Source organism: Varanus komodoensis, unplaced genomic scaffold (genome assembly GCF_004798865.1).
Source record: "Varanus komodoensis strain SLA01 unplaced genomic scaffold, ASM479886v1 scaffold41, whole genome shotgun sequence".
Lineage (NCBI taxonomy): Eukaryota > Metazoa > Chordata > Lepidosauria > Squamata > Varanidae > Varanus > Varanus komodoensis.
Genome location: NW_025335954.1, coordinates 2,613,074 through 2,639,176, shown reverse-complemented (window position 1 = coordinate 2,639,176; position 26,103 = coordinate 2,613,074). Strand labels below are relative to the sequence as shown.

Genomic DNA, 26,103 nt, shown 5'->3' with positions numbered 1-26,103 from the left:
TGCACCAGACCACTGGCAGTTTGAAGTTCAGAGGCAGCGGCTCTTTGCACCGACCACAGAAAGCAAGAAAATTCCCCGGCCGGTCAGGGCCCCTCCTCACTTCCAGGAGCATACTGAGGATCCTTTCAGACAACCACAGGCAGGGCTACCCTGCAGTGCCCTTCATGTGTGCATTTGGTTTGGACAGAAGTGTGCAGGGTGGCAATGACTTGAAGTTTAAAAATATCACCACCCACACTCCTTATATGCCCCTTCATGCTCACGCCCACCTCACCGGCACACACATGCACACATTCTCTCTTCCCCTTCCTCTCTCCCTCCCAACTTTTCCTAGCCGTAAAGGCCAAGGGCTTGCCACCTCCCTGGGTGCCTCCATGCCACCCTTCATTAGCCATCATACATGCATTTCCAAGCTTACCAGCATTTTCTTTTAAGAAATCAGATGTTCTCCAGATGTTGTACCCAGTATTCGTGTCTGCACCTCAGAAACTCACAGTGCATGTCTGCTCAGAAGCAAGTCCCTCTGGGTTCAAGGAAATTTATTTCCAGAAAAGTGTACTTAGGACTGCAGGCTGGATCAAAGAATTTATGATGTCCTGGGTAGGCCTCAGTTGTACTGATGTAAGGGATGAGAGGATTGAAGGGATAACAGGGCATGATGGGACCCAGTGACTAACCAATGCAATTCAAGTTAATTAGGTGGAAGAATCCATTGTGTAAAGAGGGCAGAATTTATTAAAAATGCTAGGAAACTCAGCCATTCCATTGTGATGTGGCCCAGAAAGGGCCCTGTTGGGATGCCATGTGTGGCAGAAGTTATTCCAGGACCTCTTAACTGCTCTCAAGAGGCAGAAGAGTTCTTCTTTTTATTTTTTTTTTAAATGTAACAAAACAAAACAAAGAAGAGGTCTTCTAAGCAAGGGCTCATGTCCAAACAAAGTGGAACGGAAAGCAATTCAGTGCTTCAACCTCAGTACTCTTTCACCAGATCCTCAGCACCCAGGCACAGTAGCCTCTGCTGGGCGCATTCAGCTTGCAAGCGAGCCTCGGGTTCAGGATCCCAGCAGTCCTCTAGGATCTCTTGTAAGAAAGCCACCTAGGAGAAAGCACCAACAAAGAGGAGCAGCTGTCAAGAGGAACCAGAGCACAGGGCATCAGGCAGGCAGATGTGGAAGAAAATGGGGCTCCTGCAACATTCGTTGCTGAGCAGAAGAGGGATTTCAGCAAGAATCACTGTCTACGGGAATGCTTTCTTCTGCAGAACTGCTCAAGGTGTAGGAACACTGTCCTCTTTAGCATTTGGCCACCATAGCCAGGACACCAACCCTGGAACAAAGGCCAAGCAGCCATTTATGTTCCAGCCCAAGAGGCGGAATACTAACTTTAGGCAAGCTTGTAAACCACCACTTGACTAGCACATGTCAGCCTCTGGGAGGCACCCAACACCACCCGAAGCCATTTTGCTGACCCAGGTAGAGCATGTTTGTGTACTCCCACTTTCTCCTCCTTTACACCCTTCCGGAAACTCAACTTTTCCATTAAGTCTTTGGCTTTGCTTCCTTATGCCCAGTTGTATGCAATCCTACAGATGTGTAACTACATCTGATCACAGTAATCTCTTGCTAACTCTCACCTTTCTCAGTCTCCCATCCCATCCCATCCCATCCCATCCCATCCCAATCTTGGATTCCCCATTGTCAACATTTTGACTGCTTTTCTTCCAAGAGTTTCATAAGTAAGTAACTGTCTTTTTTCTACTAGAACTCTGTAAAGTACCAAATACATGGATGGGGATGTATGAATTAATATTCCTAGCCGCTAGGCAACCAGGGAAGGCTTTTGTAAATCACAAGAAAGGTTTGATGTTGTCTTCAGGCCACCAGTTTGCCACAAATAGCTGACATAGATCTGTGTGAACAGCCAAGCTAATTTTTTTTTTTTCTTTTCACATATGAGCTAGTAACATATGTGGGCAAATTTGCAAAACTGTTATCAGCTGTGAGAAATGACAAATACATTTATTTATAACATTTCTGTCCACCCCTCCCTCCCACTGCTCAATCATTCCTCAACTAGAACACTACACTGGATCATCAAGATGCTTTTCTCTTTCACTTTCTCATCCACCAGTGTAGCTCTGGCAGTTCACCTTGCACAACAGAGCATGAAGATGCATCTGGGATATATAGATACATAATATACATGCTGTTGCTACTGTCAAAGCTGAAATGAACTTTTGAAGAATTTTCAAAAGTCGGGAGCATTTCAGTTTCTACATTCCAATTCACCACCTGATTTTTAGGCCCATAAACTGAAATTTGCTTGATTGATTTTGCCACTAAACTAGAGAAGCTGAGAAAAGCATGAAAGAGCACCATAAGCTGATTTTATCTTTTGTATACTCTTATTAATCAGTAGGTCCCAACTTTTGTTGTAGTGAGAATGGGACTACCCTGTTGCACATGACAGATGAAACTTTGCCATTGGAATATAAAAAGCAAAATAATTGAAAGTCATCTAATGTTTAAGAGAAACCTTTCTTTTTTAGGATACCCAAAAACATCATTAGGTCTTTGAAATATTTAACACTGCAATCCCATGTATGTCCACTCAGAAGGAAGTCCCATTAACTTTAGTGGAGTTTACTCTCAGGTAAGTGAATATAAGACTGTGGACTAAACAGACTTTAGAGCCAAATTAGCCTTTACAGGCAAACAAGCTTAACTTGTTTTACATGAAAACACTTGCCCTCATTGTTCCCTTGCTCAAACTCCCAGCCTCCTCTGACCGCTTTTGTTAGTTTTTTGTCCTTAATGTAAAAAGACTGCTATATATATGTCTAAAGTGTAATGTCAGCTTAGCCATAGATTCAATCACATCTGTATGTCTTACGCTACTCCTCCGACATTCCATCAGTTTTATGTGAATTATGTGGGTTTTTCTTTTAGAGTGTATTGCTGTTTCATTTTAATCATTTAAAAGAGAAACTCAGTTGATTAATTACTTGATTGGATACAAGTCAAGTAGATAAAAGTATTTCTAAGTGTTTAATTGATCAAGACTGTAAATTGGACCCTTCTCAGTGGCAAAGGACCTTCATTGTGCCATCTTGCATATATCTACTCAGAGAAAGCAACTCCCATGGAATTCAATTGGGCTGACATCCAGGTAAGTGGCTTCAGGATGACTCTCTGACTTACATGCCCAAATCTTCTCCAGGATGCTGGAATAGCTGGTCTCCCCCTTTCCTCCACAGCCAGCTTCCGCAGCTCACTGTACGAAGGGTTGCTGCCCAGCTCTGCTTCATAAGCCAGCTGGAACTCAGGGATACTATTCTCTGGAAAGGCAGAAAGGGACAAGTTTGGAGGAGGGGCAGGGCTTGTGCATGGCAGGTCTGTCGCACCATAGTGCTGCCCCCGCAGCCTGCTCCTCCACTTCATAGCTAAGCCTAACCTATGTGTTATGCAAGGGATCTCCTCATACATCCACCCCAAACTCCCACCTGCTTAGCGCCGTGCATCTGTCTCTCTCCTGCTTTGCATGCATGCGTGGAGGAAAGGCAGTGTGTGTGCTCTGGTGTGTTTGTAGATGGGGAAGAGGGCAAGAGGGGTCCAGACCATGCTCTTGCTGGGTCTGCCGCCAGCCACCACCATCCTGTGCTCTCTGATTCACAGCCACATGTGGCCTTCAGGAGCAAAACCGTTCCCCATTGCTGGTGCAGACAGTATGGATGTAGGTGGACCACATGTCCAATGTGGTATAAAGCAGCTTTTAACGTCCCTAGGAGAACCAGGCAGCTTTCCACAAGGCCCTTTACTAAACTTCATGCCAGATCCTTGGGGGAAATGTAAATGGCAGGCTGCATGCCACTCCCTGGAGCACCATAACAGTGGGGCTCTGGGCAAGTGTCCCCAGCGGGCTCTGCCAGGCATCGGGGCACTAGCAGCTGCCACAACATACTGGATGCTAGCCATGTTGCTACTCAAACACTGGCTGGCAGATTGTCTTGGTTTACAAAGGACAGTCTTCTGTTTGAAGTAGACAGTCCTCTATTTTGAAGGTGTCCTCTGTCTGAAGGACTGTCCAAGCTTGGTTTAAAAGTTAAATCATTAAAAAGGATAGCAGGAGTGCTGATCTTTCCCAGCAAATTATTGCCTGGACTGCAGACAAAAAAATTGTATCCAATATTAGTCTAACTCAGGGGTCTCAAACTCGCGGCCCGCGGGCCCATTGTCGGGCCGGGCACGGGGGAGGGGCCCTGTGGCCTTCAAAGCGCCAGCGGCGCCCGGGCCGGCCTCCGGATGAGCGGCCCACCACCCCCGCAGTGGTGGGATACTCGATGCGGCCCAGCCTCACCCAGCCTCTACTTCCAGCAGCCCCCAGGTCAGTTGAGTTTGAGACCCCTGGTCTAACCGATGTATCATTCATTTTAATGGGTCTACTCTAAGTATAGCTAAGACTGGAGAAAACTCAGAGCAGACACAGGTGACTTATTCACAGCCTTTCCATTATAGCAAGATACATTTATTTCTATTTATAGTTTCTATTTCCAAATTTTAATACATCAACGTAACTTAAATGCAAAATGTTACTCAGATCTGAGTCTGCCTTTGCAGTCCTTTTGGCGACACACTGGCCTTCTTTTCCCTTTTTTAAGGTAATGCCTAAGCAGCAGCTGTCTTAGTTCTCCTGCAAAGCAGGTGACTCACACAAGCCTGCTGACTAGGGTAATTCTCAAGGCAAAGTTTGGAGAGGCCTCTTGCCAGAAGCAATTCAGAAGAGAAAGCGAGATGGAGGTAGGAGTAGGGAAGCCGTATAAAAGCGGGAGAGCGTGCTGCTATGAAGCGCAGAGATACTTATCGAGATAATATGCCAGAATCCCAGAAGCAACTCGGCTCCACCCCAGCAAGCTGAGTATATGAGCAAAAGTACTCCCACAGCAGGCCATGCCCCAGGATTGCCACCAGGTGGTAGCATAACCCACTCCATCGCCCACCGGTGCAGAAATAACGATCCTGATCGACTGCATTTGGCAGGGAACTAGAGTAGAACCGCAGAGACAGACACAGGAGCATCTGCGAATAGCTGCCACACAGCCCAGGCCAATCCACACCACAATGTGCCGCGAACAGATGCTCAGGATAGTGCCAGCAAATTAGATAGCCAGGATGAGGCAAGGAAGCTTTCGGGGCTTAATAGGGTACATTCCATGGGGCCTTTTTGCACTTCCCCTGCATGGCAGATGGAAGGGCAGTAGGAGAGGAGATGCCATCACTGTCAGAGTTCCTGCATCTCGCTACTTGCTGATTTGTGGCAGCTGTGCAAAGAGAAGATGCCAGCCTCTAGAACAGTCTTGCTTTATTATTGCTTATTGAACAACAAAGCAAAAATATGCGTTGACAAACAGGAATTGTATGTTGTGAAAAAGGTGGCTTCCTTTGCTTTTGAAATGATGTGTATGCATCCAACATAATTTCTGGAGGATGCGCTGCATCATTTTTCCTGAGGATCATGAAATTAGAACTGTGTTTGTTTTTGTACAGGGTACAAAATTATCCTGTACAAGCCCATTGGATTCACAAGCCAGTGCTAGATGCAACAGGCAGAGAAACAAAATCAAAGCTGTATTTGCTGCCAGCCAACAACACCTCACCAGCACCTTCCTGCAGAATCCAGCAAACTGCCCACCCAGCAGTTTGGAACCCACGGGCGGGGGGGAGTGGTGGCTGGTACTGAGAGCAGCAGGTCTTGAGTGAATAAAGTCCTTATTGTCAAGCAGATGCCCTTCCTTCTCCCTGGACAGGTTTCCACCAAAGAGACAAATGAGACTATATTTGCTTACCAAGGACAGAGGTGAGGACTAGGTGAAGCATTGTGTGGATGTTTGTGTAAACATGGAAAGGGGAAGCTAGTTCTGCAGCCTTCAGATACCTTTCAAAAGCTATTGCAAAAGCCGGATGAGTAGGTGGCCTTTAACTGGTGATCAAAGCTAGCTGAGCAGGTTTGAATGAATTCTTAAGGTGTCCTAGTCCTGCAGACAAGCTGCCTGGGACCAATTCAGACAAGCACACAGATGTTGCTTTGGGGCAATCACTTATCCCAACCATTAACAAAAGCTTGTTACCTCAGCCATTTTTCATCCACAGAGAGCAAACTGTTTACAGAATGTGCTTGACTGGTAAGAGGTATGGTGCACTGGGGTGCCAGTGACAATCAGGTGGGGAACTTTGGGTCCATAGGCCCTCCCCGTCTCCCCCACAGGCCTCTTCTGTCAAACCCTGCCCCCTCTGTAGTCTTGCCCCCCTCCACTTTTTCTACACTACTCTGGGTTGCAAGGGGGAAATGTGGGGGAGCTATTTTCCTTCTGCTTAGCTTGAAGAAGAACATGCAGAGATGTCCTGGGAATAATATAATTCCCAGTACTGGAGGGTGAGGCAGCAGTTAAACTGGCATAAACCCAGTATGTTTCTCCTGAGGACCCATCTTTAGTAACAGTGACAAAATGGATTATAATCTGTGTCTTGCCCCTCACCAAGGCAGGCCAGGAACTAGGATAAGGAAGCTGTCGATCTTGGAGTTTGCAAGGAAACTGTGGTGGCCTCTCCCCGCCCCCTGCCCCGCCTTGCTCACCTGGGAAGAGTGCAGAGCATCGCATCAGGATTTCCCATAGCACCAGGGCAAGGGAGTAGACATCCGCCTGCCTCAGTGCGGAGCTTAAGTCCTGCAGGTTCAGCGTTTCATCCAAAATTTCAGGAGCGATGTAGCGTGGGGCCCCCACCTAGGGGAAATGTGGGTGAGTGACACACGCTGCCTGGAATGGGATGGTTAAGCTCCAGGGCTGGTACAGTCTACCCTGCTCTAGCCTCAGCTGAAGCTGGACTCCTGGAGCCAGCGTGAGGCGGAGAAGCCGGTGCAGGCCCACGCGCAGGGGGCTGGCCCAGAAGCAGAGCCATGTGACTTGAAGTCCCTGCTGGAACAAAGTTCACTGAGAGCCCCTGGACCAGGTGTATACGCGGGTTCTTTTACCTCATGGGGCATTGTGAGGACTGCCCAGGGCTGCTTGCAGGAAATAGGCTATATCAATACACCCCCCCCCCCAGTGACCTGGACACATTGAGCAAAGTTGTATGCTTGGCAGTACTTTTTTTCTGTTTGCCCTATCTATGCTGAGAGAGGAGACATTTTGCACTGCAACCAGACCCTTTTGCCCTCGTGCACAGCCTTATGGAGCCATTTTGCTTCTCTCAGGAGAACCACCTTGGCTTAGATCCAGGCTGACTGTGAAATCCTATAATGCCTATTCAGAAGTAAGACCTAGAGATTAAATGCACTTTCTCCCAGGTAAGCATCTACAGCATGTTACCACCTGGGCCATGATCCCCCTTGCCAGGCCCATCCCCACAGTCTCCCCACTTTGCCCCACCACTTCCCTGTCTCAACAAAAAGAGCAGAGCCGCCAGGGGAAATGGGCATGACAGGCTGGAAGAACTAGGCTGGGCAGCAGGAGGCGAGGAAGGAAATGGAGAATCAAGCCTAATCTTCCTGGTAATCTATCCTCACATCCCACATGTTGCTCAACCATGAAGTGAGAGGTGGGGTGAGACAGAGACAGAACACCTGTACAAATGCCCTGCCTGCTTTTGCCTCTGACTCCACTCAGCACAGCAACACACCCCATCTCACTGGAGTTTGGACCAGGGTAAATGCAGCTCCCAGGTTCAAAACTGGATTGAACCCAATGCTTTAAAGTTATAAACCACAGAGATCTTCCACACTCAAATACTGCAGTGTTGCTGTCCACTCCTCTCTTTTTTGGATTGAGTATGAAACATCTCTGTACCATGTTAATGTACATATTTCTGTGTAACACACAAGGTGGGAGTTGTAAGTTCTCCGTAACTGTGTTAGCTGACACCAACCCCATCATGTGAGGAGGGCAGTTCATGGGGGGGAAAGCACCTCTGCCTGGAGAATGAAGTGGCATCTCAGAATGCAGTATGAGCGCCTCTGTTTCAAGTATTTCTCACTATCAGGCTGTAGCCATCCTGTCTAGAAAGTTGCTATTAGTTGTTCATTGCAAATGAGGAAATGCAGAGTATTCATGGCAGTGACTAGGGCACATCGAAGGAAGAGAAATTGTCCCACAGCCTGCTCTGCAGAACTTCCAAGCCAGCATTCCCAGGAAGGGGATGCGATACACCTCTCTCTCCCCTCAGCCAGATTCCAGGTATCAGGGCACGGAGCAGCAGAGGGCGACTGCCGCCATCCACTGCCACCTTCCCCAGGCTCAGTTATCCCCAGACCGTGGTGGTGCCCCTCTCCAGCCTGCTTCTCATTCCACTCCACCCGCTTCAGTGACGCACCTTGTGAATGATGCCTTCTGCAGGGCCCTCCCTCCATCGCTCATGGTGCACGGGCAGAGTCATGGCGAGGCCAAAGTCAGTGATGGCACAAGTCCTGTCTTCCCGCACCAGCACGTTCTGGCTGCTCAGGTCTCGGTGTGCCACCCCCGGTTTATGCAGACCTAGCACCAAAGGGGAGAGTGTCAGTGACATGGCAGGCTCTGCCTAGCCCAGCATAGGCTTCCCATCTGCGGGGTGGACAGAGCAGAGGACTCGGCAGAACACCTGCCCCACATGTCTGAGATTCCAGCGCAAGTGGGGAGACCTCAGGTAGTGACGATGGGAAAGGGTTAGGGTTGGCCAGCCAGAGGAAAGTGCTGCCCTCCAGATGCCGCCAAGCTACGACCCCCATCATCCCTGCCTGTTAGCCACACTGAAGCAAAATGTTCAGTCAGTGCAAGGGATAGCAGTGGTTGTTTCACGGGAACACTCAGAAACAGACATGCAGGCACCAAGGATACCAAGTAATCAACATCACCAATGCGAAGACAAAATATTACATCAGTCCCTATATTGTACTAAGGTTCTATATGACTAACATCAGCTTGAAAAGGAACGTGTTTTGAAATGGACTTTACCAGTATTGTGTTGCTGATGATATCTATATGTAAGTGGCACATCTACAATTTGGCTTTTTTTTGGCTGGGGTAGGTTCCTTTCTGCCAAGGTTGTATCTGAAAAGGCTGCAACTTCCAATCAAAGAAGATGGGTTTTGGTTTTCCGGTTCCTGCCTTTTCTCATTGAGCTTATCTGTTGACTTGGACAGAATTTTGGTCTTTTCTGTCTGCATCAGATCTCCTGCTCTTTTCAGTTCTGGATTTCAGTTCCTCTCTCGAAATGGATGGTGTTAGGAACTAGGCATACGAGAACAGAGAGGGTTCCTCCCACCATTTCTACAGTGAGAGCTGGTGCCATATAGTGTCACATCAATGACACTTCCATTTATTGACTTTGAGAACAATCCTATGGCCTCCCAACATTGCCTGGGAAGGGGGCATAGGATTATTCAGAATCCCAGAATCATATGGCAACCTCAGAGCTGGGGCTTCAAACAAGCCAGCCTCCCCTGCCACACACACAGACATGCAGCTGGTGTGGGAAGAATCCTGCCCGCTCCCTCTCCGCAGTCAGCAATTAGCCCCAGAGAGAAGGGAAAAGGGTGGGGCAAACAGGTATCCAGTGGCACCCCAGCCTCATTTCCTCTGCCTCTCTGACACTTCATCCACACAGCGGAAAATGGCTCTTTTGAGGAGGTGCAGGATGGAGCAAAGCACTACCTTGTGCTGTGTAGAGGTCACTGGATTGTGCCCTTGATGGGATAATTCTGGTCTAGAAATGGGCAAGAAAATGTTTCTGTGGTGGACTTTGGCAGATAAGGGGAATTAAAAAAAAAATGGACCAAGTGGTGACTGCTGCTGCGGAGCTGTCATTTTCTCTCCTGTGCACAAATACAACTTACCAGCTGTGGCTGAACAGTAACACGTGCAATGCAGTATTTGTTACTTTCTAGGTTAGGCCTGGCCACTTTCAGAGCACCAGGGTCCTGCTGCTTATTTGAAGCATGTATCAAGGCTGGCAAGGCAACCTTCAGTCCGTGTGGACAAATAGTTGTTAGCGGTAGATGAATATGACATCCAGGATTCTAAGCAGAAATGGAATAGACACTAGGATTGTCCAGTGTTGCCTGACAATTGGATAGCTGCTTTGACATCTGCACCTCTTGCCTGCGTGCAGCTTAGGCTGCCTTTTACCCAGCAAAATGCTTGTTTGTGTCTAATGGACACAAAACATAAGAACATAAGAACAGCCACGCTGGATCAGAACAACGGTCCAGCACTCCATACACATGGTGGGTGGCAACCAGCTGCCCACGGGATTGCTCAAGCAGGAGGGGCGCTGGACCTCTGCCTGTCCAATTCCTCAGCAAGTGGTGCCTGCAGGCATGCTGCCTCTGGTCAAGGAGGTGGCACGGAGCCAGCAAGACCAGTAGCCACTGAGAGCTGCCACCTCCTCCATGGAGCTCTCCAGTCTCTTTTGAAAGCCATCCAGACTGGGGGGCCATCACCGCTCCCCAGGGCAGCAAATTCCATAGTTCCACAACTATATGCGGTGTGAAGTCCTTCCTTTTCTCTGTCCTAAGCCTCCCACCAACCAGCCTCATGGGATGACCCCAGCGTCAAGTGTTATGGGAGTGCAAGAAAAACATCTCCCTCTCCATTTTCTCCACAGCATGCATTATTTTGAACACCTCTATCTTGCCTCCCTTTACTCACCCTTTTTCTAAGCTAAACAGTCCCAGTTTGTAGCCACTCCTCATAGGGGAGTTACTCCAACCCCCTGATAATTTTTGTTACCCATCTGTGCCCTTTTTGCAGCTCAATAATGTCCTTTTCCAGGCAAGGGGACAATAATGGAACACATTTTCTAAGTGTGGCTGGACCAAAAATTTGTACAAGGGCAGTAAGATCTTAGTAGCTCTATTTTCTATTCTTTTCTTAATTATGCCCAGTGTGGGGTTTGCCTTTTTCACAGCAACTGCACTCTGGGCTGACATTTTCATCAAGCTGTCCACCACTACCCCAAGATCTTTTCTTGCTCAGTCACTACTAGCTCAGATCCCATCAGTGTATACTTAAAGTTGGGATTTTTTGCCCCAACATCGTTTTTGGGAATGTACACTAATTAATTTTTGCAGGAAGGAAGTTATCATATGGATAAACTTAGTATTGAAACAATTTTTCACCCTAATATTTGCTGACGAACATGCTCTTTTAAATTATTCACCTGCTGTGAATGGAAATTAACAGTCAGTGCAAATGGATTCTCTGTGCCCTTGACAGCTAAAAGACTGATAGTGTAACACTGAAAGGATAAATTTTCATCTCCTGTCATGCAATGAATTGAGGATCTTAAAACATTTTCAACATTTGAACAGGTATCATATAGATGCTAATTTATTTGGTGTATTTTTGTTGAAGCCTGTATATAGTTGCTAGTAGGTGGCATTTTCATCTTTATATATTTCTGATGTAGTGATTGCTCTGGATATCTTTACAAATGCATGCATGTGCATTAACCCCCCACCTCAAAATCCAAAGAAATGTGTATCTAAATGTTTATGGTTGCATATCTTGGTACAATGTAGATACAGTTCATGTAATTTTGCTTTTTGCATTGGTGGTATCGATTAAGGTGCTGCTCAGATACCAACAACTAAATCACCAAATCAAATGAATGCAAAAATCAATAGTGCAAGTACAAACCTACAAGAAGAAAACTAGCACATTAAGGGAATGGTCAGAATGAAGCTCATTTTTCAGTGTTATGCTATGAGGAGGCAGGAAGCTTTTTACACAAGAGACCATTCAGACAACCCCCAATTAGCATTCCACATGGATGTGCTGTGTGCTTTTTCTGGGTCCAAAGTCACTCTCCCTCTCATCCTACATTTTCTATTTTGTAGCAAGAAGAAATAAGGAGATGCCCAGGGGGCAGGTAGATTCTTGTCCTTCTTTTGGAATACTGTAGCATAGGGATGACCAGGCTTCAAGCTTTGCAATCTAGTGTGTGTGTGTGTGTGTCCGGTCCGGTCCGGTCCGGTCCTTCCTACAACCCTGCAATCCACCAACCAGAGCCAGGAGCAAAACCTGCCCCCACAACAGCTGTATCTTTTTCTCACAATGTCCCCACACTTACAGCAGAGCAAGGTCTCACAATGGTTTCCCAAGGCAACAGGGCAAAAAGATACAATCTGGAATGCAGGATGAAATCCACAGAATAGCATTTTCTGGTCCTGCAGCATGAATGAACAGCCCAGAGCTGTTCCATGTTGCTGTATTGCTTTGAAATACAAACAGCTCACCATGCCACAGTTAGCTCTGTCCCTTGACAGCAACCACCCGAGAAGCTGGAGATCTGCAAGTCTCTAAACTGTGGCGCCCTCAGACCTACAGCCTCTTACCTTCCTTCCACTGCTCCCCATGTAAGAAAGCAAGGCCCCTGGCAAAGGATGATCCCAGCCGGATGGAAATGTCCCAGGAGCAAACATGCTGTCTGAGAAAATTTCTCAGGGATCCCTGCAAAGGTAACACAACTTGTCTTAGGCCACATGAGTCCTGCTGATCAACACATGGCTTCACCCCTTCCTTGAGGACTGCAGTGGGTAGCAGTGACTCACACCTGCGAATGAATGGTCTCGGCACTGAAGAGGACTGTTGTTGGTGAGAAGCGGGCCTTGGTTGGGATTGCAGTCTTTGACTGGGATTGCATTACTCAACACAAGCTTTCTTTCTCCATCATCTAACATTTCCCTGGAGCAAATTTCAGATAAACTACCCAAGGCCCTGGCATAAGTAAATTAATATCATTGTAGTTTATGATGATAAAGGCAGATTTGGGTTGCAAGATCTGGAATCTTTGACACAGAATAATCATATATTCTAAGCCCATTGACAGGATAATAATGTATTTTTCTTCTAAGATTCAACTCAGAAACGTGGGTCTGAAGTTTGTTTTTTGTAGGGCCTTGGGAAACTGATGAAGGGAGGAATGTGAGCTGGGGAATAAAGATCAGAGGTGAATGACAAAAAGCTGGGCCAGATCCTGATATTCCTACACTTCCCCACTCTAGCACCTGAACTTTCATTAGGCTGTTCATATGTTTAAAATAATTCTATATAGTTTTAAGGTCAAAAAAGGGAAATTGAGAATCTAGTGGTACTAAATTTGTGGGGATTCAAAATCCCTAACTTGGGCATGTGAAATGCACTAAGCCCTGACAATGCTGTGCTTTTAATCCATCAGATAATCATATGCATCACGATATGCAAGAAGGTATTTGCAAAATTATTTGGGTTTGTAGCGCATGGCACTCACCAGTGGGTACAGCGTCAGCACCAAAAGGCCACCCTGTTGCTCAGTTGGTCCTCCACACCCAGCAGCCATGAGCTGGACCACGTTGTCATGTCCCATCAGTGGGAGGCTGTGCACAGCCCACTCTGATGCAAATTGCCGGTAGCAGAAAGGGGGAAAGACCTTGATGGCTACAGGCTGCTGGTGGAAGGTCCCTTGCCACACTTTGGAGAACTGCCCATTATGGAGAACCTTTGGGCAAAATAGATAGGGTGATGGTTAGATCCATCTTCCTAAATATGGGTACCCAACCCCTCTCTTGAGTCTGTAGCCTTGCTCAGACTCTTAAGCTAGTTTAACAGCAAAACAATTCTGGGAAATGTAGTTTTGTGCTTGCTCTCACAATGTTCTTGAGTTCACTCATTTATAGAAGCCGGATTTTGTACACATCTGCATAGGTGAAGCTGAAACTGGCCTCTGTTGAAATTGGTCTAAAGTTGTGTGGGCCAGAATATATATGAGGTTTAAAAATGGCTGTCTGCTCTCTATAGCAGATCAACCTTCACATGCAGCAGAGTAAAGTGCAGATACCCAGAAGTGCTTTCTTCCCTGTTGGGGCTGATCAGGTACACCTGACAAGTCTTCTCCCCTGTAAACATGAAGAGTGTTTCATGGCACTACTTTCATTTTGCAGCCACTCTACTTTTTCTATTGCTTCTTCCATATTTTCTTCTTTCCACAAAAAAGCGGGGCGGGGGAGCAAAACTTAAAACCAAATCAGTCTAGGAGGGGAAAAACAGAACAGCTGCACAAAACTGCTTGATGAGTAGAACTAGGAGCCCTTGCAACTGAAAGCACCTGAAGGAAAAAGGAAATTACAAAGCAAGAGTGCTGAGCCTGATGTTAGCCATCATACAGAAAACCAAGGGGAGCAATTAGGAGTAATGGAAATGAGAATTCTGCCCAATGTCAGTACCATGTTTATATTAAAAGCAATTAAGAAAGAACCTTTTAACATCAGCTGAAGCAGCTCTTGCTTTAGTTAGATTGGTAATGGGTATGTAAAACCTACAGAAGGTGAGAGAGGAGGGATCATTACAAAGGCGTCTTGGCTGCCTTATCTTCCTCATTAAGAATATTAGCACTAGGCAGGAGGCCTGGAATTATTTATGCAAAATCCCTCCCAGTCATACCCCCTTTTATCATGAGATCTGCCATCTCTGAATAAATTTTCTCTTGTCATGCTGGCTGCAGCTCTATTACAGCCTTCCCTAACACTGGACTTTGCAGATGCATTGGACTATGACTCCCAACACCCCCAGCTACTGGATGGGGATTATGGAGGTTGTCATCTGAGTCATCTGGAGGGTGCCAAGTTGGGGAAGGATGCACTGATAGTTCAAAAGTGACAACAAGGAGGTATTTCAGTTGCAATTAGTGGCCCCCAGTTTGCATCAAATATTAGCTGCTTCGGTGAATTTCAGAGAAACACTGCGGGCGAGGTAGGGGAGCAGAAGTGAAGAAGATGGATAAGACCAAGGGCCTGTCGAGTGGCCGGCCAGCTGCCCGCGGGAAACCTCCTCCTCCTGCCCAGCTTCTCCAGCAGGTGGTGTATGTGGACAAACGGCCTCCAGGACCCAAAAAGCTTGCAGCCATCAGGACTGGTAGCCACTGATCTCCTCCATGGCTGTGCATTAATATCACATGCAGAAAGCTGCCGATGCCCTTGGCTTCTCTTGTTCCATTAGTGCTGCTGCTATTTGCCCATGTCCTCTCATCAGAGGGTTTTGTTCTGACAGGTATTCATATCCTGGCAGGAAGATTGCCAAGTGTGGTCTTTGCACACCTTAACATTTGAGATTATGTTGAACATAATGCATCCTCCACACTGACATTTCAAAGAAGAAATTGGTGTATGTGCATACACAGAGTTCTTTGGAAGCAGAAGCATGATGCCCAAAATGCCATTTCCTGGTTGGGTGGCTACTAAGGAAGCCTCTCCCAGGGTTTGGACTATAGTTCCCATCATCCCATCAATGGAGTTGTAGTCCAGACACCTGGAGGATTCCAGACTGGGGGAAGCTGAACTATGGGATGCCCTGATGGATAGGCCTGGGTGAAAGGCCAAGCCAGAATAGGGCTGGGTTGGGGTTGGGAGAGAAGGCTGAGTCACCCGCTGAGGGCTCTGGCTCAAGGTACTGCAAGTGCCTAGAGCAGACAGCAGCTCCAGCAGGAGGTTTGCAGCAGCCAGTGGCTTCTAGTTGGCTCTCTGAAATCACCTGATCCTCAGGATGAAGATTCTGGGCTATAGTGCAACTGTCCCAGGTCAACCTGCTTGCAGTTCCTTCTTTGGAGGTCACCTCTGCTGGCACTAGAAGCCGGAAAACCGTGTCTGCCCCGCAAAGCTCCTGCCCTGGAGAAGGAGGTCAAAGCAAGGCATAGTGCCTCTCAACTGGACATGGGCCTCCCCGGAAGCAGACCGATACCTGCAGAAACTGAAGGTCTGGAAGCTTCTGTCTGGGCACTTTTCTCTTATCCTTTTGCTCTGAGGTTGTGATGACCTTGGTGAGCTCTCCAGCTTCTTCTGGGTTTAGCAGTACTGCAGGAGCTTTCCAGTGCCTTAGAACTAGAAGAGAGAGATTTGCTCCTGCAGCAACGCACACATTTCGGAGTTACTAAAGTCCTGGGTCTAACATAAACTATGCAAGTACTCATATATGCACCTAAACTAGCCTGCTGGTTATGGGGCAATCAAGCTCTACTCCTGTCCAGCAGAAATCCTGCTCAGCCTCCCACACCTATTCACTATGCATTGATCATATATTTTCAAGCCTAGGGTATATTTGAAACGTTAGGGGCTAGAAACTTGCACTTTGAAATAGTAACAATAAAATATAATATCAGTTTCTGTGCTTATACCACAGTACAGCCTGCAGCAACCTGACACACTCAAGATGTCTTGAACTGAAATCCTCAGAATCCCCCTAGCCAGAATCACCATTAGCTATGCTGGCTGGGATGTGAGGGCTTGTAGTTGAACTCATCCTCAGGACACCAAGTTAAGGAAAGCTAGAATACACCACACTTCAGCTTGTGCAGCCAGTGCAGTGTACACTTGCCCACTCTGATCCCTTTCAGCCATGCAAGTGGGGGGCCAGGTTTTGTCTCCTGCAAACAAAAGTGCACATGGACAGCATAACGCAATGCCCATAACACTAGCACAGGGTCAGAGTGTAACTCTGAAAGTATCCAGGTCCGTGGTGCAGAACTTTAGGCCCGGGAATCAAATCCAGCCCTTTGGGGGTTTCCAGTGGGCCATATTCTCTTGCCTTGACCACTAATCATCTTATAGTTTCCCACCCCTTTCCTTCCCCCTTTTGAAAAGTTGAAAACATATCTCATAAGTTTATGGCAGGAACAATTTTAAGCAAATATATGTTAGCACTGTGTCTACTTTTGCCTTCCATCTTTTTTTTTTTTTTTTTTGCTTTTGCCCCTGCCAAATATGGAAATGCGGTCCCCCAAAAAACATTTTTGAATGGAATTTGGCCCTCGGGGTGAGAAAAGGGTCTGCACACCTGCTCTAGGCACTAGCGTGTGACAAATCAAGAACAGGCATTTGCGCATTTGGATGCATCTGTGCAGATTTGGCTTCAGGTTTTGGAAGACCCTTGGGCAAGATTCCCTCAGTTGGCCTTTCTCCCTGAATGGGCTCCCATCCTTGTTGCAGTAACTGGCGCCCCTTCACTTGCCCTCTCCCTCTGGGTGGAATCCACAGGACAGTGCGCACTGCAGCGGAGGTCACTGCTTGCATGTGTGGAGACGGTAAGTGACTGGACAACTGTGGTACGGGAAGGACAGAGTCAGCGAGTCCTGGAGATCAGCAGGGCCCAGGCCGCTGTGTGGGTCTTGGCAGGTGGCCAGTAATGCCTCCCCCTGGCACCAGGTCTGTGCGTTGGCAAAATACAGAATCCCCCACGACCACTCTCGTATCAGGTGCATCCTTGGCAGAGCCAGCCCTTGTTTTAAGGAACTTGCAAAACTTCCCCTTAACTCACAATACCTAGAAAAATCAGAAAACCCAGGAAGAACAGAACAGGGCAGGCTGCGATGATCCAGAAGATCTCACTGGGGCTAGGCAAGGACTCCGCTGCAGAGATAAGACGAGGAGGTCACAAATCCACACAGTGAAATGGGAAATTGCTACAGCTTGTTCCAAGTTTCAGAGGGGAAGAATAATCTCTTGTTACCTACTTCCCACAAAGCAACTGTGTTGGTTTCCAAGGTCTTGGCTCAAAGTCTTGGGCACCCATCCCGCCTGCCCCTCCTCCGCACCTCTAGGTTCTTACGGGCCTCTGGATGTCTGTCTCCGAGACCTCTCTGCCCATCCTTGGCATCAGTTTCCTTCCATCCTCATAGGATGTTCCTCTGATGTTTTAATTAAAATTAAAGGAGGGGAAAGAACATCTGCCTCCCTGCAAGCACCCAGCCACCCCTTCCCCTCTGCACAGCCAACATTCCTGTGTCCTCCCGTTGCTGTCTGATCTTTGAAGGCCACAGTGTGGCACTGCGATGCTGTAGTGCAGCAGGAGGGGGCAAGGCCAGCCCCTGCAGCGAGTCAGCAGGGAGGTCTGGCAGAGCAGAACCCCAGAGTCCCTAATCTGTCCAGACCTGTGCAGCCAGAAAATGGAGCAAATGTGGGAAATGAGGCTGGGGCCTCCGTTCTTACTTCCTCCAGATTTCATGTAGGGCTGAAACAATGGTGAAGATGTGATATGTGACATCTGTGCTTCCCAGCAATGGCTCCTCCCACCAATCCAGCCACCCACACTTAGCCGTTTTGGTCTTAGAGGGCTGATTGAAGACGGTAGTGAGGAAGAAAAAGGGGCAGCAGCAGTGGCTCCATTGCATAGGGCTGAAGCAAGGCTGAAGCAAGAAAAGAGCCATGGGGAAGGGAGACCTTTGTGGTGAGGTCAATACACTCTGCTCCCCAAGTTTTCTTTCATCTGCTGCTTCCCTCCTATCACAACTGGATCAGGTTTTGTACCAAATAGAATCTGCAGGAAGCTTTAGAGCCAGCAAGGGAAGATACTTGCTATGAAGGAAGCTTTGGCTTTGGGGCAGTATCGAAATATATAGGATGATGAGGAGGAGGAGGAGGAGGAGGAGGAGGAGGAGAAAAGCAGACAGGCAGGAAGAAGGAGGCAGAGGTGGATAGCTCTTCTGAGTCCCTGATAACTTTGTTCATAGAACTGAATTCTTAGATCAGTAATAACAACATTATTACAAATCTCATCCTAAGACCAATCTTTTCCGCAAAGCACTTAGCTTAACCCCTTTGATCACATTCATCCCTTGCTGCCTCTCCCTTCCTCTGCTGTTTCTTGTCTCATACTATTTACATTTAGATCGTTAAGTTTTGTGGGAAAGGCCTCCCTGTCTGCAAAGAGCCACGCATGCTATAAATAAATGGGCTCAGATTGCATTTTTTGCAAGGCTGGCTTCAGATTTGCTAATAAAATGCCTAGTCTACTTGTCATCTCTGTCTCATGAGTGTCTCCTGTATCCCTCAGGAGGGGAGAAGAATACCTTACTGTTTAGTTTCTCTAAGAAAGAGCTGCCAATTTCTTATTCATTTGTTTTGGGGGATGTATGTAAATCGACTGTCGCAGGAAAGCCAGACTGGGGATGCTCAGGTTCAAACTCTGCCTTCAGCCCCGAGGCTTGCTGGACACCCTTGAGCATGGCCTAACTTCTTAGCTTAACTTCTCTCCGGGTCTGGTTGTGAAGATAACATGGGGAGTACCATAATCCTGAGCTTCTTGGAGAAGGGTAGTATATAAATATATAAGAAGCATATCAAATACTAACATTAACACACTCCCTGTTCTAAGGCTTTGTGTTAGGGCCATGGCACTCTGCTCAGTCACTGTAACAAGGCCCAGGCAGAAATTTTGGACCTGAATATTTATCAGAGCCAGGTAGGCAAGGTCAGCCCCCTGCCAAGTGCCCACACCACAGCGGGGGGGGGGCACTGATGAGAGCCCTGGAGTTGCTCCCCCTCTTTCCCAGTGCAGCCTGCTAGCTCACCTGCCTTTTGCTTTGGCCCAGATTTCAATTCAATTTTCAATTTCAATTTATATCCTGCCTTTTTCCTACAAAGAGCTCAAGGCAGCTTACATTATTCTCCTCCTCCATCTTATCCCCACAACAACAACCCTGTGAGGTAGGTTGGGCTGAGAGTCTGTGACTGGCCCAAAGTCACCCAGTTGGCTCCATGGCTGAGCGGGGACTAGAACCCAGATCGTCTGAGTCCCAGTCCCATGCTCTTAACCACTACACCACACTGGCTCTCCTGTTGCAGAAGGTGAGGAGGAGGAGGAGGGTCAGGGCCTACATGCCAAGCAAGGAGCAAAAGTAGTTTTCTTGTGCCTTTCGAGCAGCAGCTTGACCTGTAGTGTGTGAGGGCACAGGCAGATCTAGGTCTTCTTCCAGCAGAAGCATCAGTCCTTGCCTCTGGTTTGGACGGGAACTTTAACAAGACCCCCTCAATGGCTCCTCCCTCGGGGAGTCTGCCTTCTCACCACCATATTCAGCAGCTAGTGCTCTTCATCCCAGGCCTGAAGAAGACCATGTTCCTCTGGTGCCCTTTTCCCTGCTTAGTCAAGACCTTAAATCACAACATGTGCCCCTAGTTTCTTCTCCACATCCCCCCACCTCTCTGCATTGTTGCTCCTGAGTTTACTGCATGTTAGGCTGAAAAGCAATATAAAAATACTTTAAGAAATAAAACATGTAAAATAAAGAACAATCCTGGCTTCCTTTTTCCTGCTGAACTAAGAAGAGTACCCTTGAATCCCTATTGCTTGGCCCATGCACTTTACTCTTCCAGGTTGCATGTGCTCTGAGAGTTGCAGCTGCTGAACGTTTCCCATACAAGTTGTAGGGCCATTTGACACCCTATACAGAGCCTAACCACCGCTATACAGAGGAGAACTCAACAGCAAGCAAAGTCCACCCAGGGCTCCCTGGTGGTTGTACCTGCGTGATACCAACAGCTTTGCTGTTTCCGCACTTTACATTTTTAGGTGTATGCCTAAGACGTCGTATCTGTGCATCTGCAAATTGAGGTGGCCATGCAGTTTAAGGGGATGCAACGCTCATTATTTTTACATTGCAGTTCCATCCTGCCTGTTTAGTTCTTGTGAGGAATGCACAGCTCCATTTTATCCTCATAACAACCACCCTGGGAAGTATCTTAGACTGATGGGCCAGGATCGCCCAGCAAGCTCCACGGTTCCTAGTCTAGCACTCCAGCCACCGCACCACCAGTTTGCACCACTGCACTTCCACATCCAGGAAAGCAGAGAGATGAAACCAGGGCTGACTTCCCTTGCATCTAAAATGCCGCTTGGGTCCAAATGGGCTTGGGGCACGTCTTGGGGGAGATACTTGGGGAGCTGTGGAGGGAGGTGGGGGAAGGCAGCTTTGCCCAAGCGTTCCTGTGAGAGAACTCCTTCTCTGAACTGCAATTATCAGGCTGACTCAGAGGTCTGGTGTGTTCTCTCCCTGCTCTCTCAAGGCCTCCTGCTGAGCCATGCACATGAAGAGGCGCTTTTCCTGCTCCCCTCTGCTGATAAGCAGGAGTGCACCTGTTTGTCGGTGTGGGAAACAGGACTTTCTCTGAGCTGTGGAAGGCCTGGATAAGATTGACTAAAGGAGAAGAGGATTGCAAGGGGGGGGGGGGGGAGAGAGAACAGCTTAAGACGGCCTCAGAATTTCTCTGTTTCCTCAGGTTCTTTTTCTACAATTCCCAGAAATCCCAGGCAGCATAGTTAACAGTCAGGTACTGTGGGAATTGCAATCCCAGTTATCTAAGAGCATCATTCTGCAGCTGGAGTAGAGAACATGCAAGCCTCCCATGGCTGCTTGAGTTCAAGTCCCATCAACCCCAGGCAGCATGTTGGAAGTTACAACAGCTAGAGGGCCACAGGTGTCTCACTCCTGTTCCAGAATGACTCTCAGTTGAAAGTCTAGAAAGCTTGCCTCTTTCCTATTCTGGCCTGCAGCTCCCGTTGACCTCTTACCATGGTTCTCTCCTGGCCCACCATAGCTGACATGGGCATTACACAGATCGGCTTGACACCTACAGGATAACATGGGGGCAGCTGTTTGAGACACACAGGCTGAAGAATCACAGGGTTCATTTTCGCTAAACCAACAACCTGGATGTGGGGTGAGAAGAGGGAGAAACAAAGAGTAAGGAGGCCAATCTTCCCATAGTAATCTCCCCTCCATCACCTGAAGAGATAGAAAATAGTTTCCTGAGAAAAAGAGTCCCACTTTATGCATCACTTCTATCCTTTCTTTCATTTATCCAGCCCCTTTATATTGGAACTATGGCAACTAAGAGCATATAATGATAATTCCCCCTCCTTCCGGCAACATAAATCATTAATAGCTGGACTCATTCTGATTCACCATGCTCCTTCCCTTCCCTTCCCTTCCCTTCCTCCTTATAACTGCAACAGAGCTGTGTTTTTAGCACTATAATGGTAGCATTCATAATTGCACTATCAATCTAAATACATCTGAAGTTGTTGTCTTTTGCACTTTCCTTTGCTCCTCTTGCAGTTTGAACTTCTTCAGGTTGGGACAAGGATTCACCTGTCATCCTTGATGCTGTTGCCCACTTTGAATTTTTGAATCAGAGAGAACTACATTAAAACAATCAACAGATATACTCCTCTCTAGATATGGTGAAAAGGTTTACAGTCTTTGGGTGCTTCCAGACATGTTTACAGTGCAATCATGTTGCCTCGTTCATGGCATTTTACAGGGAGTCCAGACACTGTCATTTTGCACTTATATGGTTCCCATATTTATCCCACTGCTTCTTTGATCTTTTTTCAAACATCCATAAAGAAGGAAAAGACAGAATGGCAACACAATGGTTTTAAAATGATGGCATTGGCAGCTGTGTGTCCAGAAGCCCATGCTGCTTCCTTCAGGAAGCTAGAAGGGGGTTATATCAGTGTGAGATTTCAAATGAGAAAAAATGAAATGGATACAGGGTACAGGGAGAAATATGCGTGTGGGGAGAGAGGGGGCAGGACTCTAATTAAAATGCAGTTGCCAAATCCCTCAGAGTCTTAAAAAGAAGCTGCCACTAGGAAGTATACAGCACATCTGAGTACACAGGGATTCTAGGGTTGGGCAGGCATCCTCACAACCACTACTGTGTTCCTGCATGAGAAGGGGATTTGAGACAGAGATACTGTAGATTGCCCAGTGTATTGCGCCTCCTGCTTGCTTGCTAGCCAGGCAGAGAGCCAGTGAGCAAGCAGGAGGCGGCATCTGCTTCTCACCCCCACTATTTTCTTAGCCAGATAGAGAAGGATGAACAAGCAGGCTGCACTGGTGAGGAGCTGGCCCAAGGGGCGTTTGCCACTGCGCTGCCTGCAGGGCTGCCGGTGCCCAGTCAGGCCTGTCTTTGATACCAGGCCTGCATGGCTCCTGTAAAACAAGGCTCTTTTGCAGGACTAGCCCTACCATTAGGCAGAGAGTGATGCCTCAGGCAACTTAGATTTGGGGAGTTATAAAAGGGCAGTAAATTGTATTTATCTTTCGTGTGTTTTTACTGTCAGGAAAGGGGGAGGTGCTAGGGGGGCGGGTTCTGCCTTGCACTGCCCAAGTAAGTTGACCAGTGTTTGTTTGTTTATTTAAAGCTTTCTATCCCATCCTTCATTAAAGTCTCAGGGCATTATACATCTCTATCCCCTCAAAATGGGGGTGCCATTTTGTGTCTTGAGCTGCAAAATGTCTTGGTCCTGCTTTGTGGCCTTGAGCCAGGGGATCTTCAGGGCATCACAGCCTAACTGGTGTAGGAGCAAAAGGGAGCCATGTGGTGGTGAAGGAATTGCTACTCTTAGCACAGGGAGCTCAGGGATTGGCACATTCACCCTGAACTGCTGGTGGTCGTGTTTGTACGACTGTTCCTCCTGGCAAACTAAGCAAGAAACAGTGGGAGTTGCTGCTATTGGGATACACTTCCACAATGTGCACTCCAACCTTATCTTCCTCCACTCTCTCCATGGTAACCAGCTCCCCAGCCCTCTGCAGGAGGGCGGGCAGAAGGGATAGTGTGTTTCTGTGCCAGTTGGGAGGTTTTCCCCCCTAAAGAAACACTCTTTTCCCACTGCATGAGCCTAAAGGAGCAAGTATGCAACCCACACTGTATAACTGGATCCTTGCCTTATACTTAGCAAAACCCCTCCTTCTTTTGATGGATGTTCCTGCATTTTGCTTCTCTCTCTCTCTCAGGAGAGGCAAAGGGCAACATCAGAAGAAGGAAGGGTAAGGCAATGTGATCTAGTGACCTGAATCTGGACTCAAATTGGAGCATGCCAGGTTCAGATCCCCATTCAGCCAGGAAGCTCACAAATGACAAAGCAGCCCAAACGCTTCATGTCACCTCACTTCATGTCAAGCACAACGCTTCTGTGAGGGTGTGGAGAAGACACTCAGACGCTCAACTGCAAATCATCAAGTGGCAAGATATTGAGAAATAAACAAGTGCACATTCAGCTTTAGAATCCCCACACATGCGTGTGCACACACACGTACATGGACGCAATCTATGATCAAGCTACTCCTTGAACAGCTCAACCAATCTGTTCAATCAATCAATCAATGCAATGCAATGCAATCAATCAATGCAATCCAGATTGCATTATTCCATAAGGCTTGTGGCACAAGCAAAAGGCAGCTGCTCAGGACCCAGTCATTTCTGCTGTGCTGCTTTCTGTGGCAAGCAGTCATTTCTGAGGTGTTTGTCTGTGCCTTTTTATTACTTGGCAGTTATCTTAAAATGGGTGATAGAAATGGAGGCCTAGTTTTCTGCAGGTTGGCTCGCTCTCTGGGTGCCAATTGCCTAGTTTTCATTTCCCTCCGAGGCCTGTAAATTTGGCCTAGAACAGAGCATCTAGCCAGCACAATGGTGATCAATATCTTGGAGTCAGATGGGGTGGAGAGAATGGTATTTTTGGGGGCCCCAGGATGAACCTGATCACCTTTTGGTCTCCCTTACAACCTTAGGAATAAAATGCAAGGCCCTGGCGCTAGAGACCCAAACGTCCCTCCCTGCACAACATAATCCCAGTCTCTTACTGGACAGAAACACACCACCCTCTGAGGGTCTGAAATCATGTGAAGGTGTGGACCTTACTCCTTGCTCATCCTATCCAGTCCCGTTCCCGTTTTACTCCCAGGGAAAAATCCTAGCTCCTCTGTCAAGCAAGTAGATCCTCACCTTGCAGCTTGGCTCGCGGTTGTCCTTGGGTCAGGTTCCAGATGCCAAAACAGCACTGGTTGTGAGGGCACTGTATGGTACCATTACGGCCATCTTCCAAGATCAAGCCCTGGAGATGCTCCAAACCCTCGATCAAAGCATCAGATCTATAGGAAACGCAGCTACGGTTTCTATTCCAGGTGCTTTTGCTCATGCTTTGCTGTTCCAACACTAGTAGCAAAACAGCCAGTCTCCACAGCAAGCAGTAAGACCCCATCTACTTCGCAGCGGCACCTGAACTGGATCTGCACACCCAACTTGCCTGCCCTGGAGTCCTCCCCCAGGCCCAGGTGGGAAGGACTTGGCTAACTCCTGCGTGTGGGATGGGTCTGGTTGCTGTCAGCTAGTGACCGCAAGCAGGAAAGCAGGGGAGGGAGCCAAGGAAGGACAAGATGAACTTCCAATGGTCCTGTCTTTATTCCTAGCAGGTTGTGCTGTTTCTAAGCCATCAGATGGCAGACTCCTCCCCTGAGGCAGCTTCATTCATCCCCAAAAAACATCTCCCCTGAGGATCTCACATACCCTAGCCTGCTGGGATGTCTACCGGGCGGGGCCAAGGAGCCTGGATCAGGTTTAAGAGTATGCCTGAGAAGAGACTGTGGGAGGCAAAGAGATGTCTGGAGGTTATCAGCAAGGTTGGAAGACCCACTCAGATGGGTATGCCGGAGATTAAACTGCGTGTGCATGTGCATACACACAGAGCCCTGCCTGGTGAGAAACTCGACTTTGCTTCTTTGCACAGAACTTAGCTCTAGCACTTCCATGCGATGAATATACTTGTGTACTTGTATTCTGCTGAATTTGCAAATAATGGCTTTATTGATAACAGAAATAAATGTCCACTGGCAGATATGAAATCACACAACATGAAACAACCAGCCGTGTTTGTTAAATGTACAAATCACTTCCCCATCAAAATGCTTGAGGCATTTAGAAATTTCGCTGCCCAAAAAACTTCCTAGAAAATATTATTTGCTGGGGGGGGGGGGGGGGGCTCCAACAGGGCGTAGATACTGGAAGTAGAAAGGATTTTTTTATTTTTTATTTTGCACATCTCTTCCTTTCCTGCATGTCTGTGTCAGCAGCTTCAGACTGCAGTTTTTGTTCAGATGATCTTAATGCATACTTGCCTTGGCAAACTCGGAATACTAGCAGATACCTTGACAAGATAGAATAAAATCGTTTAACCCACCTGAGGCTAAACAAGTATGGTAAATGTTGCTGGAAAGCTCCCCACAGTTCCTGCTGCATGTGCCCAAACGGCGCTGATGTAGATGAGCAGCACTGGTGTTGTTTGGCTGCATAAACACTTCTGCAGAAGGCACCACCTCCCCTGCTGCGGCCAACAAGACTGGCAGTGTTGTGACATCTAAGATGATAAAGCAGTCCCACCGTAGACATAGCAGAGCCTTCCACTTCCACTTCTCAGCACCAACCCTTCCCATGATCACTGTCTATCTGCATATGATCAGGATCAGTGTCTATCCTGTGTTACAGGCA

The 26,103-nt window shown here is 47.6% G+C and overlaps 1 protein-coding gene across 1 annotated transcript; it reads right to left on the bottom strand.

Annotated features, from left to right (window-relative positions):
- Positions 1-712: 712 nt before the first annotated feature.
- On the bottom strand, positions 713-24,757 carry AMHR2 (anti-Mullerian hormone receptor type 2). The gene is made up of 10 exons (XM_044443119.1): positions 24,565-24,757; positions 21,341-21,478; positions 17,317-17,403; positions 15,740-15,879; positions 13,278-13,505; positions 12,364-12,478; positions 8,364-8,524; positions 6,631-6,778; positions 3,201-3,337; positions 713-1,096 (listed from the first exon to the last, which is right to left on the bottom strand). Exons 1-10 carry the CDS (start codon positions 24,755-24,757, stop codon positions 971-973), a joined length of 1,473 nt encoding a protein of 490 aa, XP_044299054.1. The 3' UTR covers positions 713-970.
- Between the last annotated feature and the right edge of the window lie 1,346 nt (positions 24,758-26,103).

What these genes read in the sequence shown, in the direction of transcription:
- AMHR2 (XM_044443119.1), bottom strand. Translation starts at nt 24,757, where the DNA reads ATGAGCAAAAGCACCTGGAATAGAAACCGTAGCTGCGTTTCCTATAGA. An exon ending in TGGGGAGCAGTGGAAGGAAG is followed by an intron (nt 8,525 to 12,363) that starts GTAAGAGGCTGT and finishes CTTTGGTGCTAG; the next exon opens with GTCTGCATAAACCGGGGGTG. An exon ending in CCTGGAGAAGATTTGGGCAT is followed by an intron (nt 1,097 to 3,200) that starts GTAAGTCAGAGA and finishes GCTTTCTCCTAG; the next exon opens with GTGGCTTTCTTACAAGAGAT.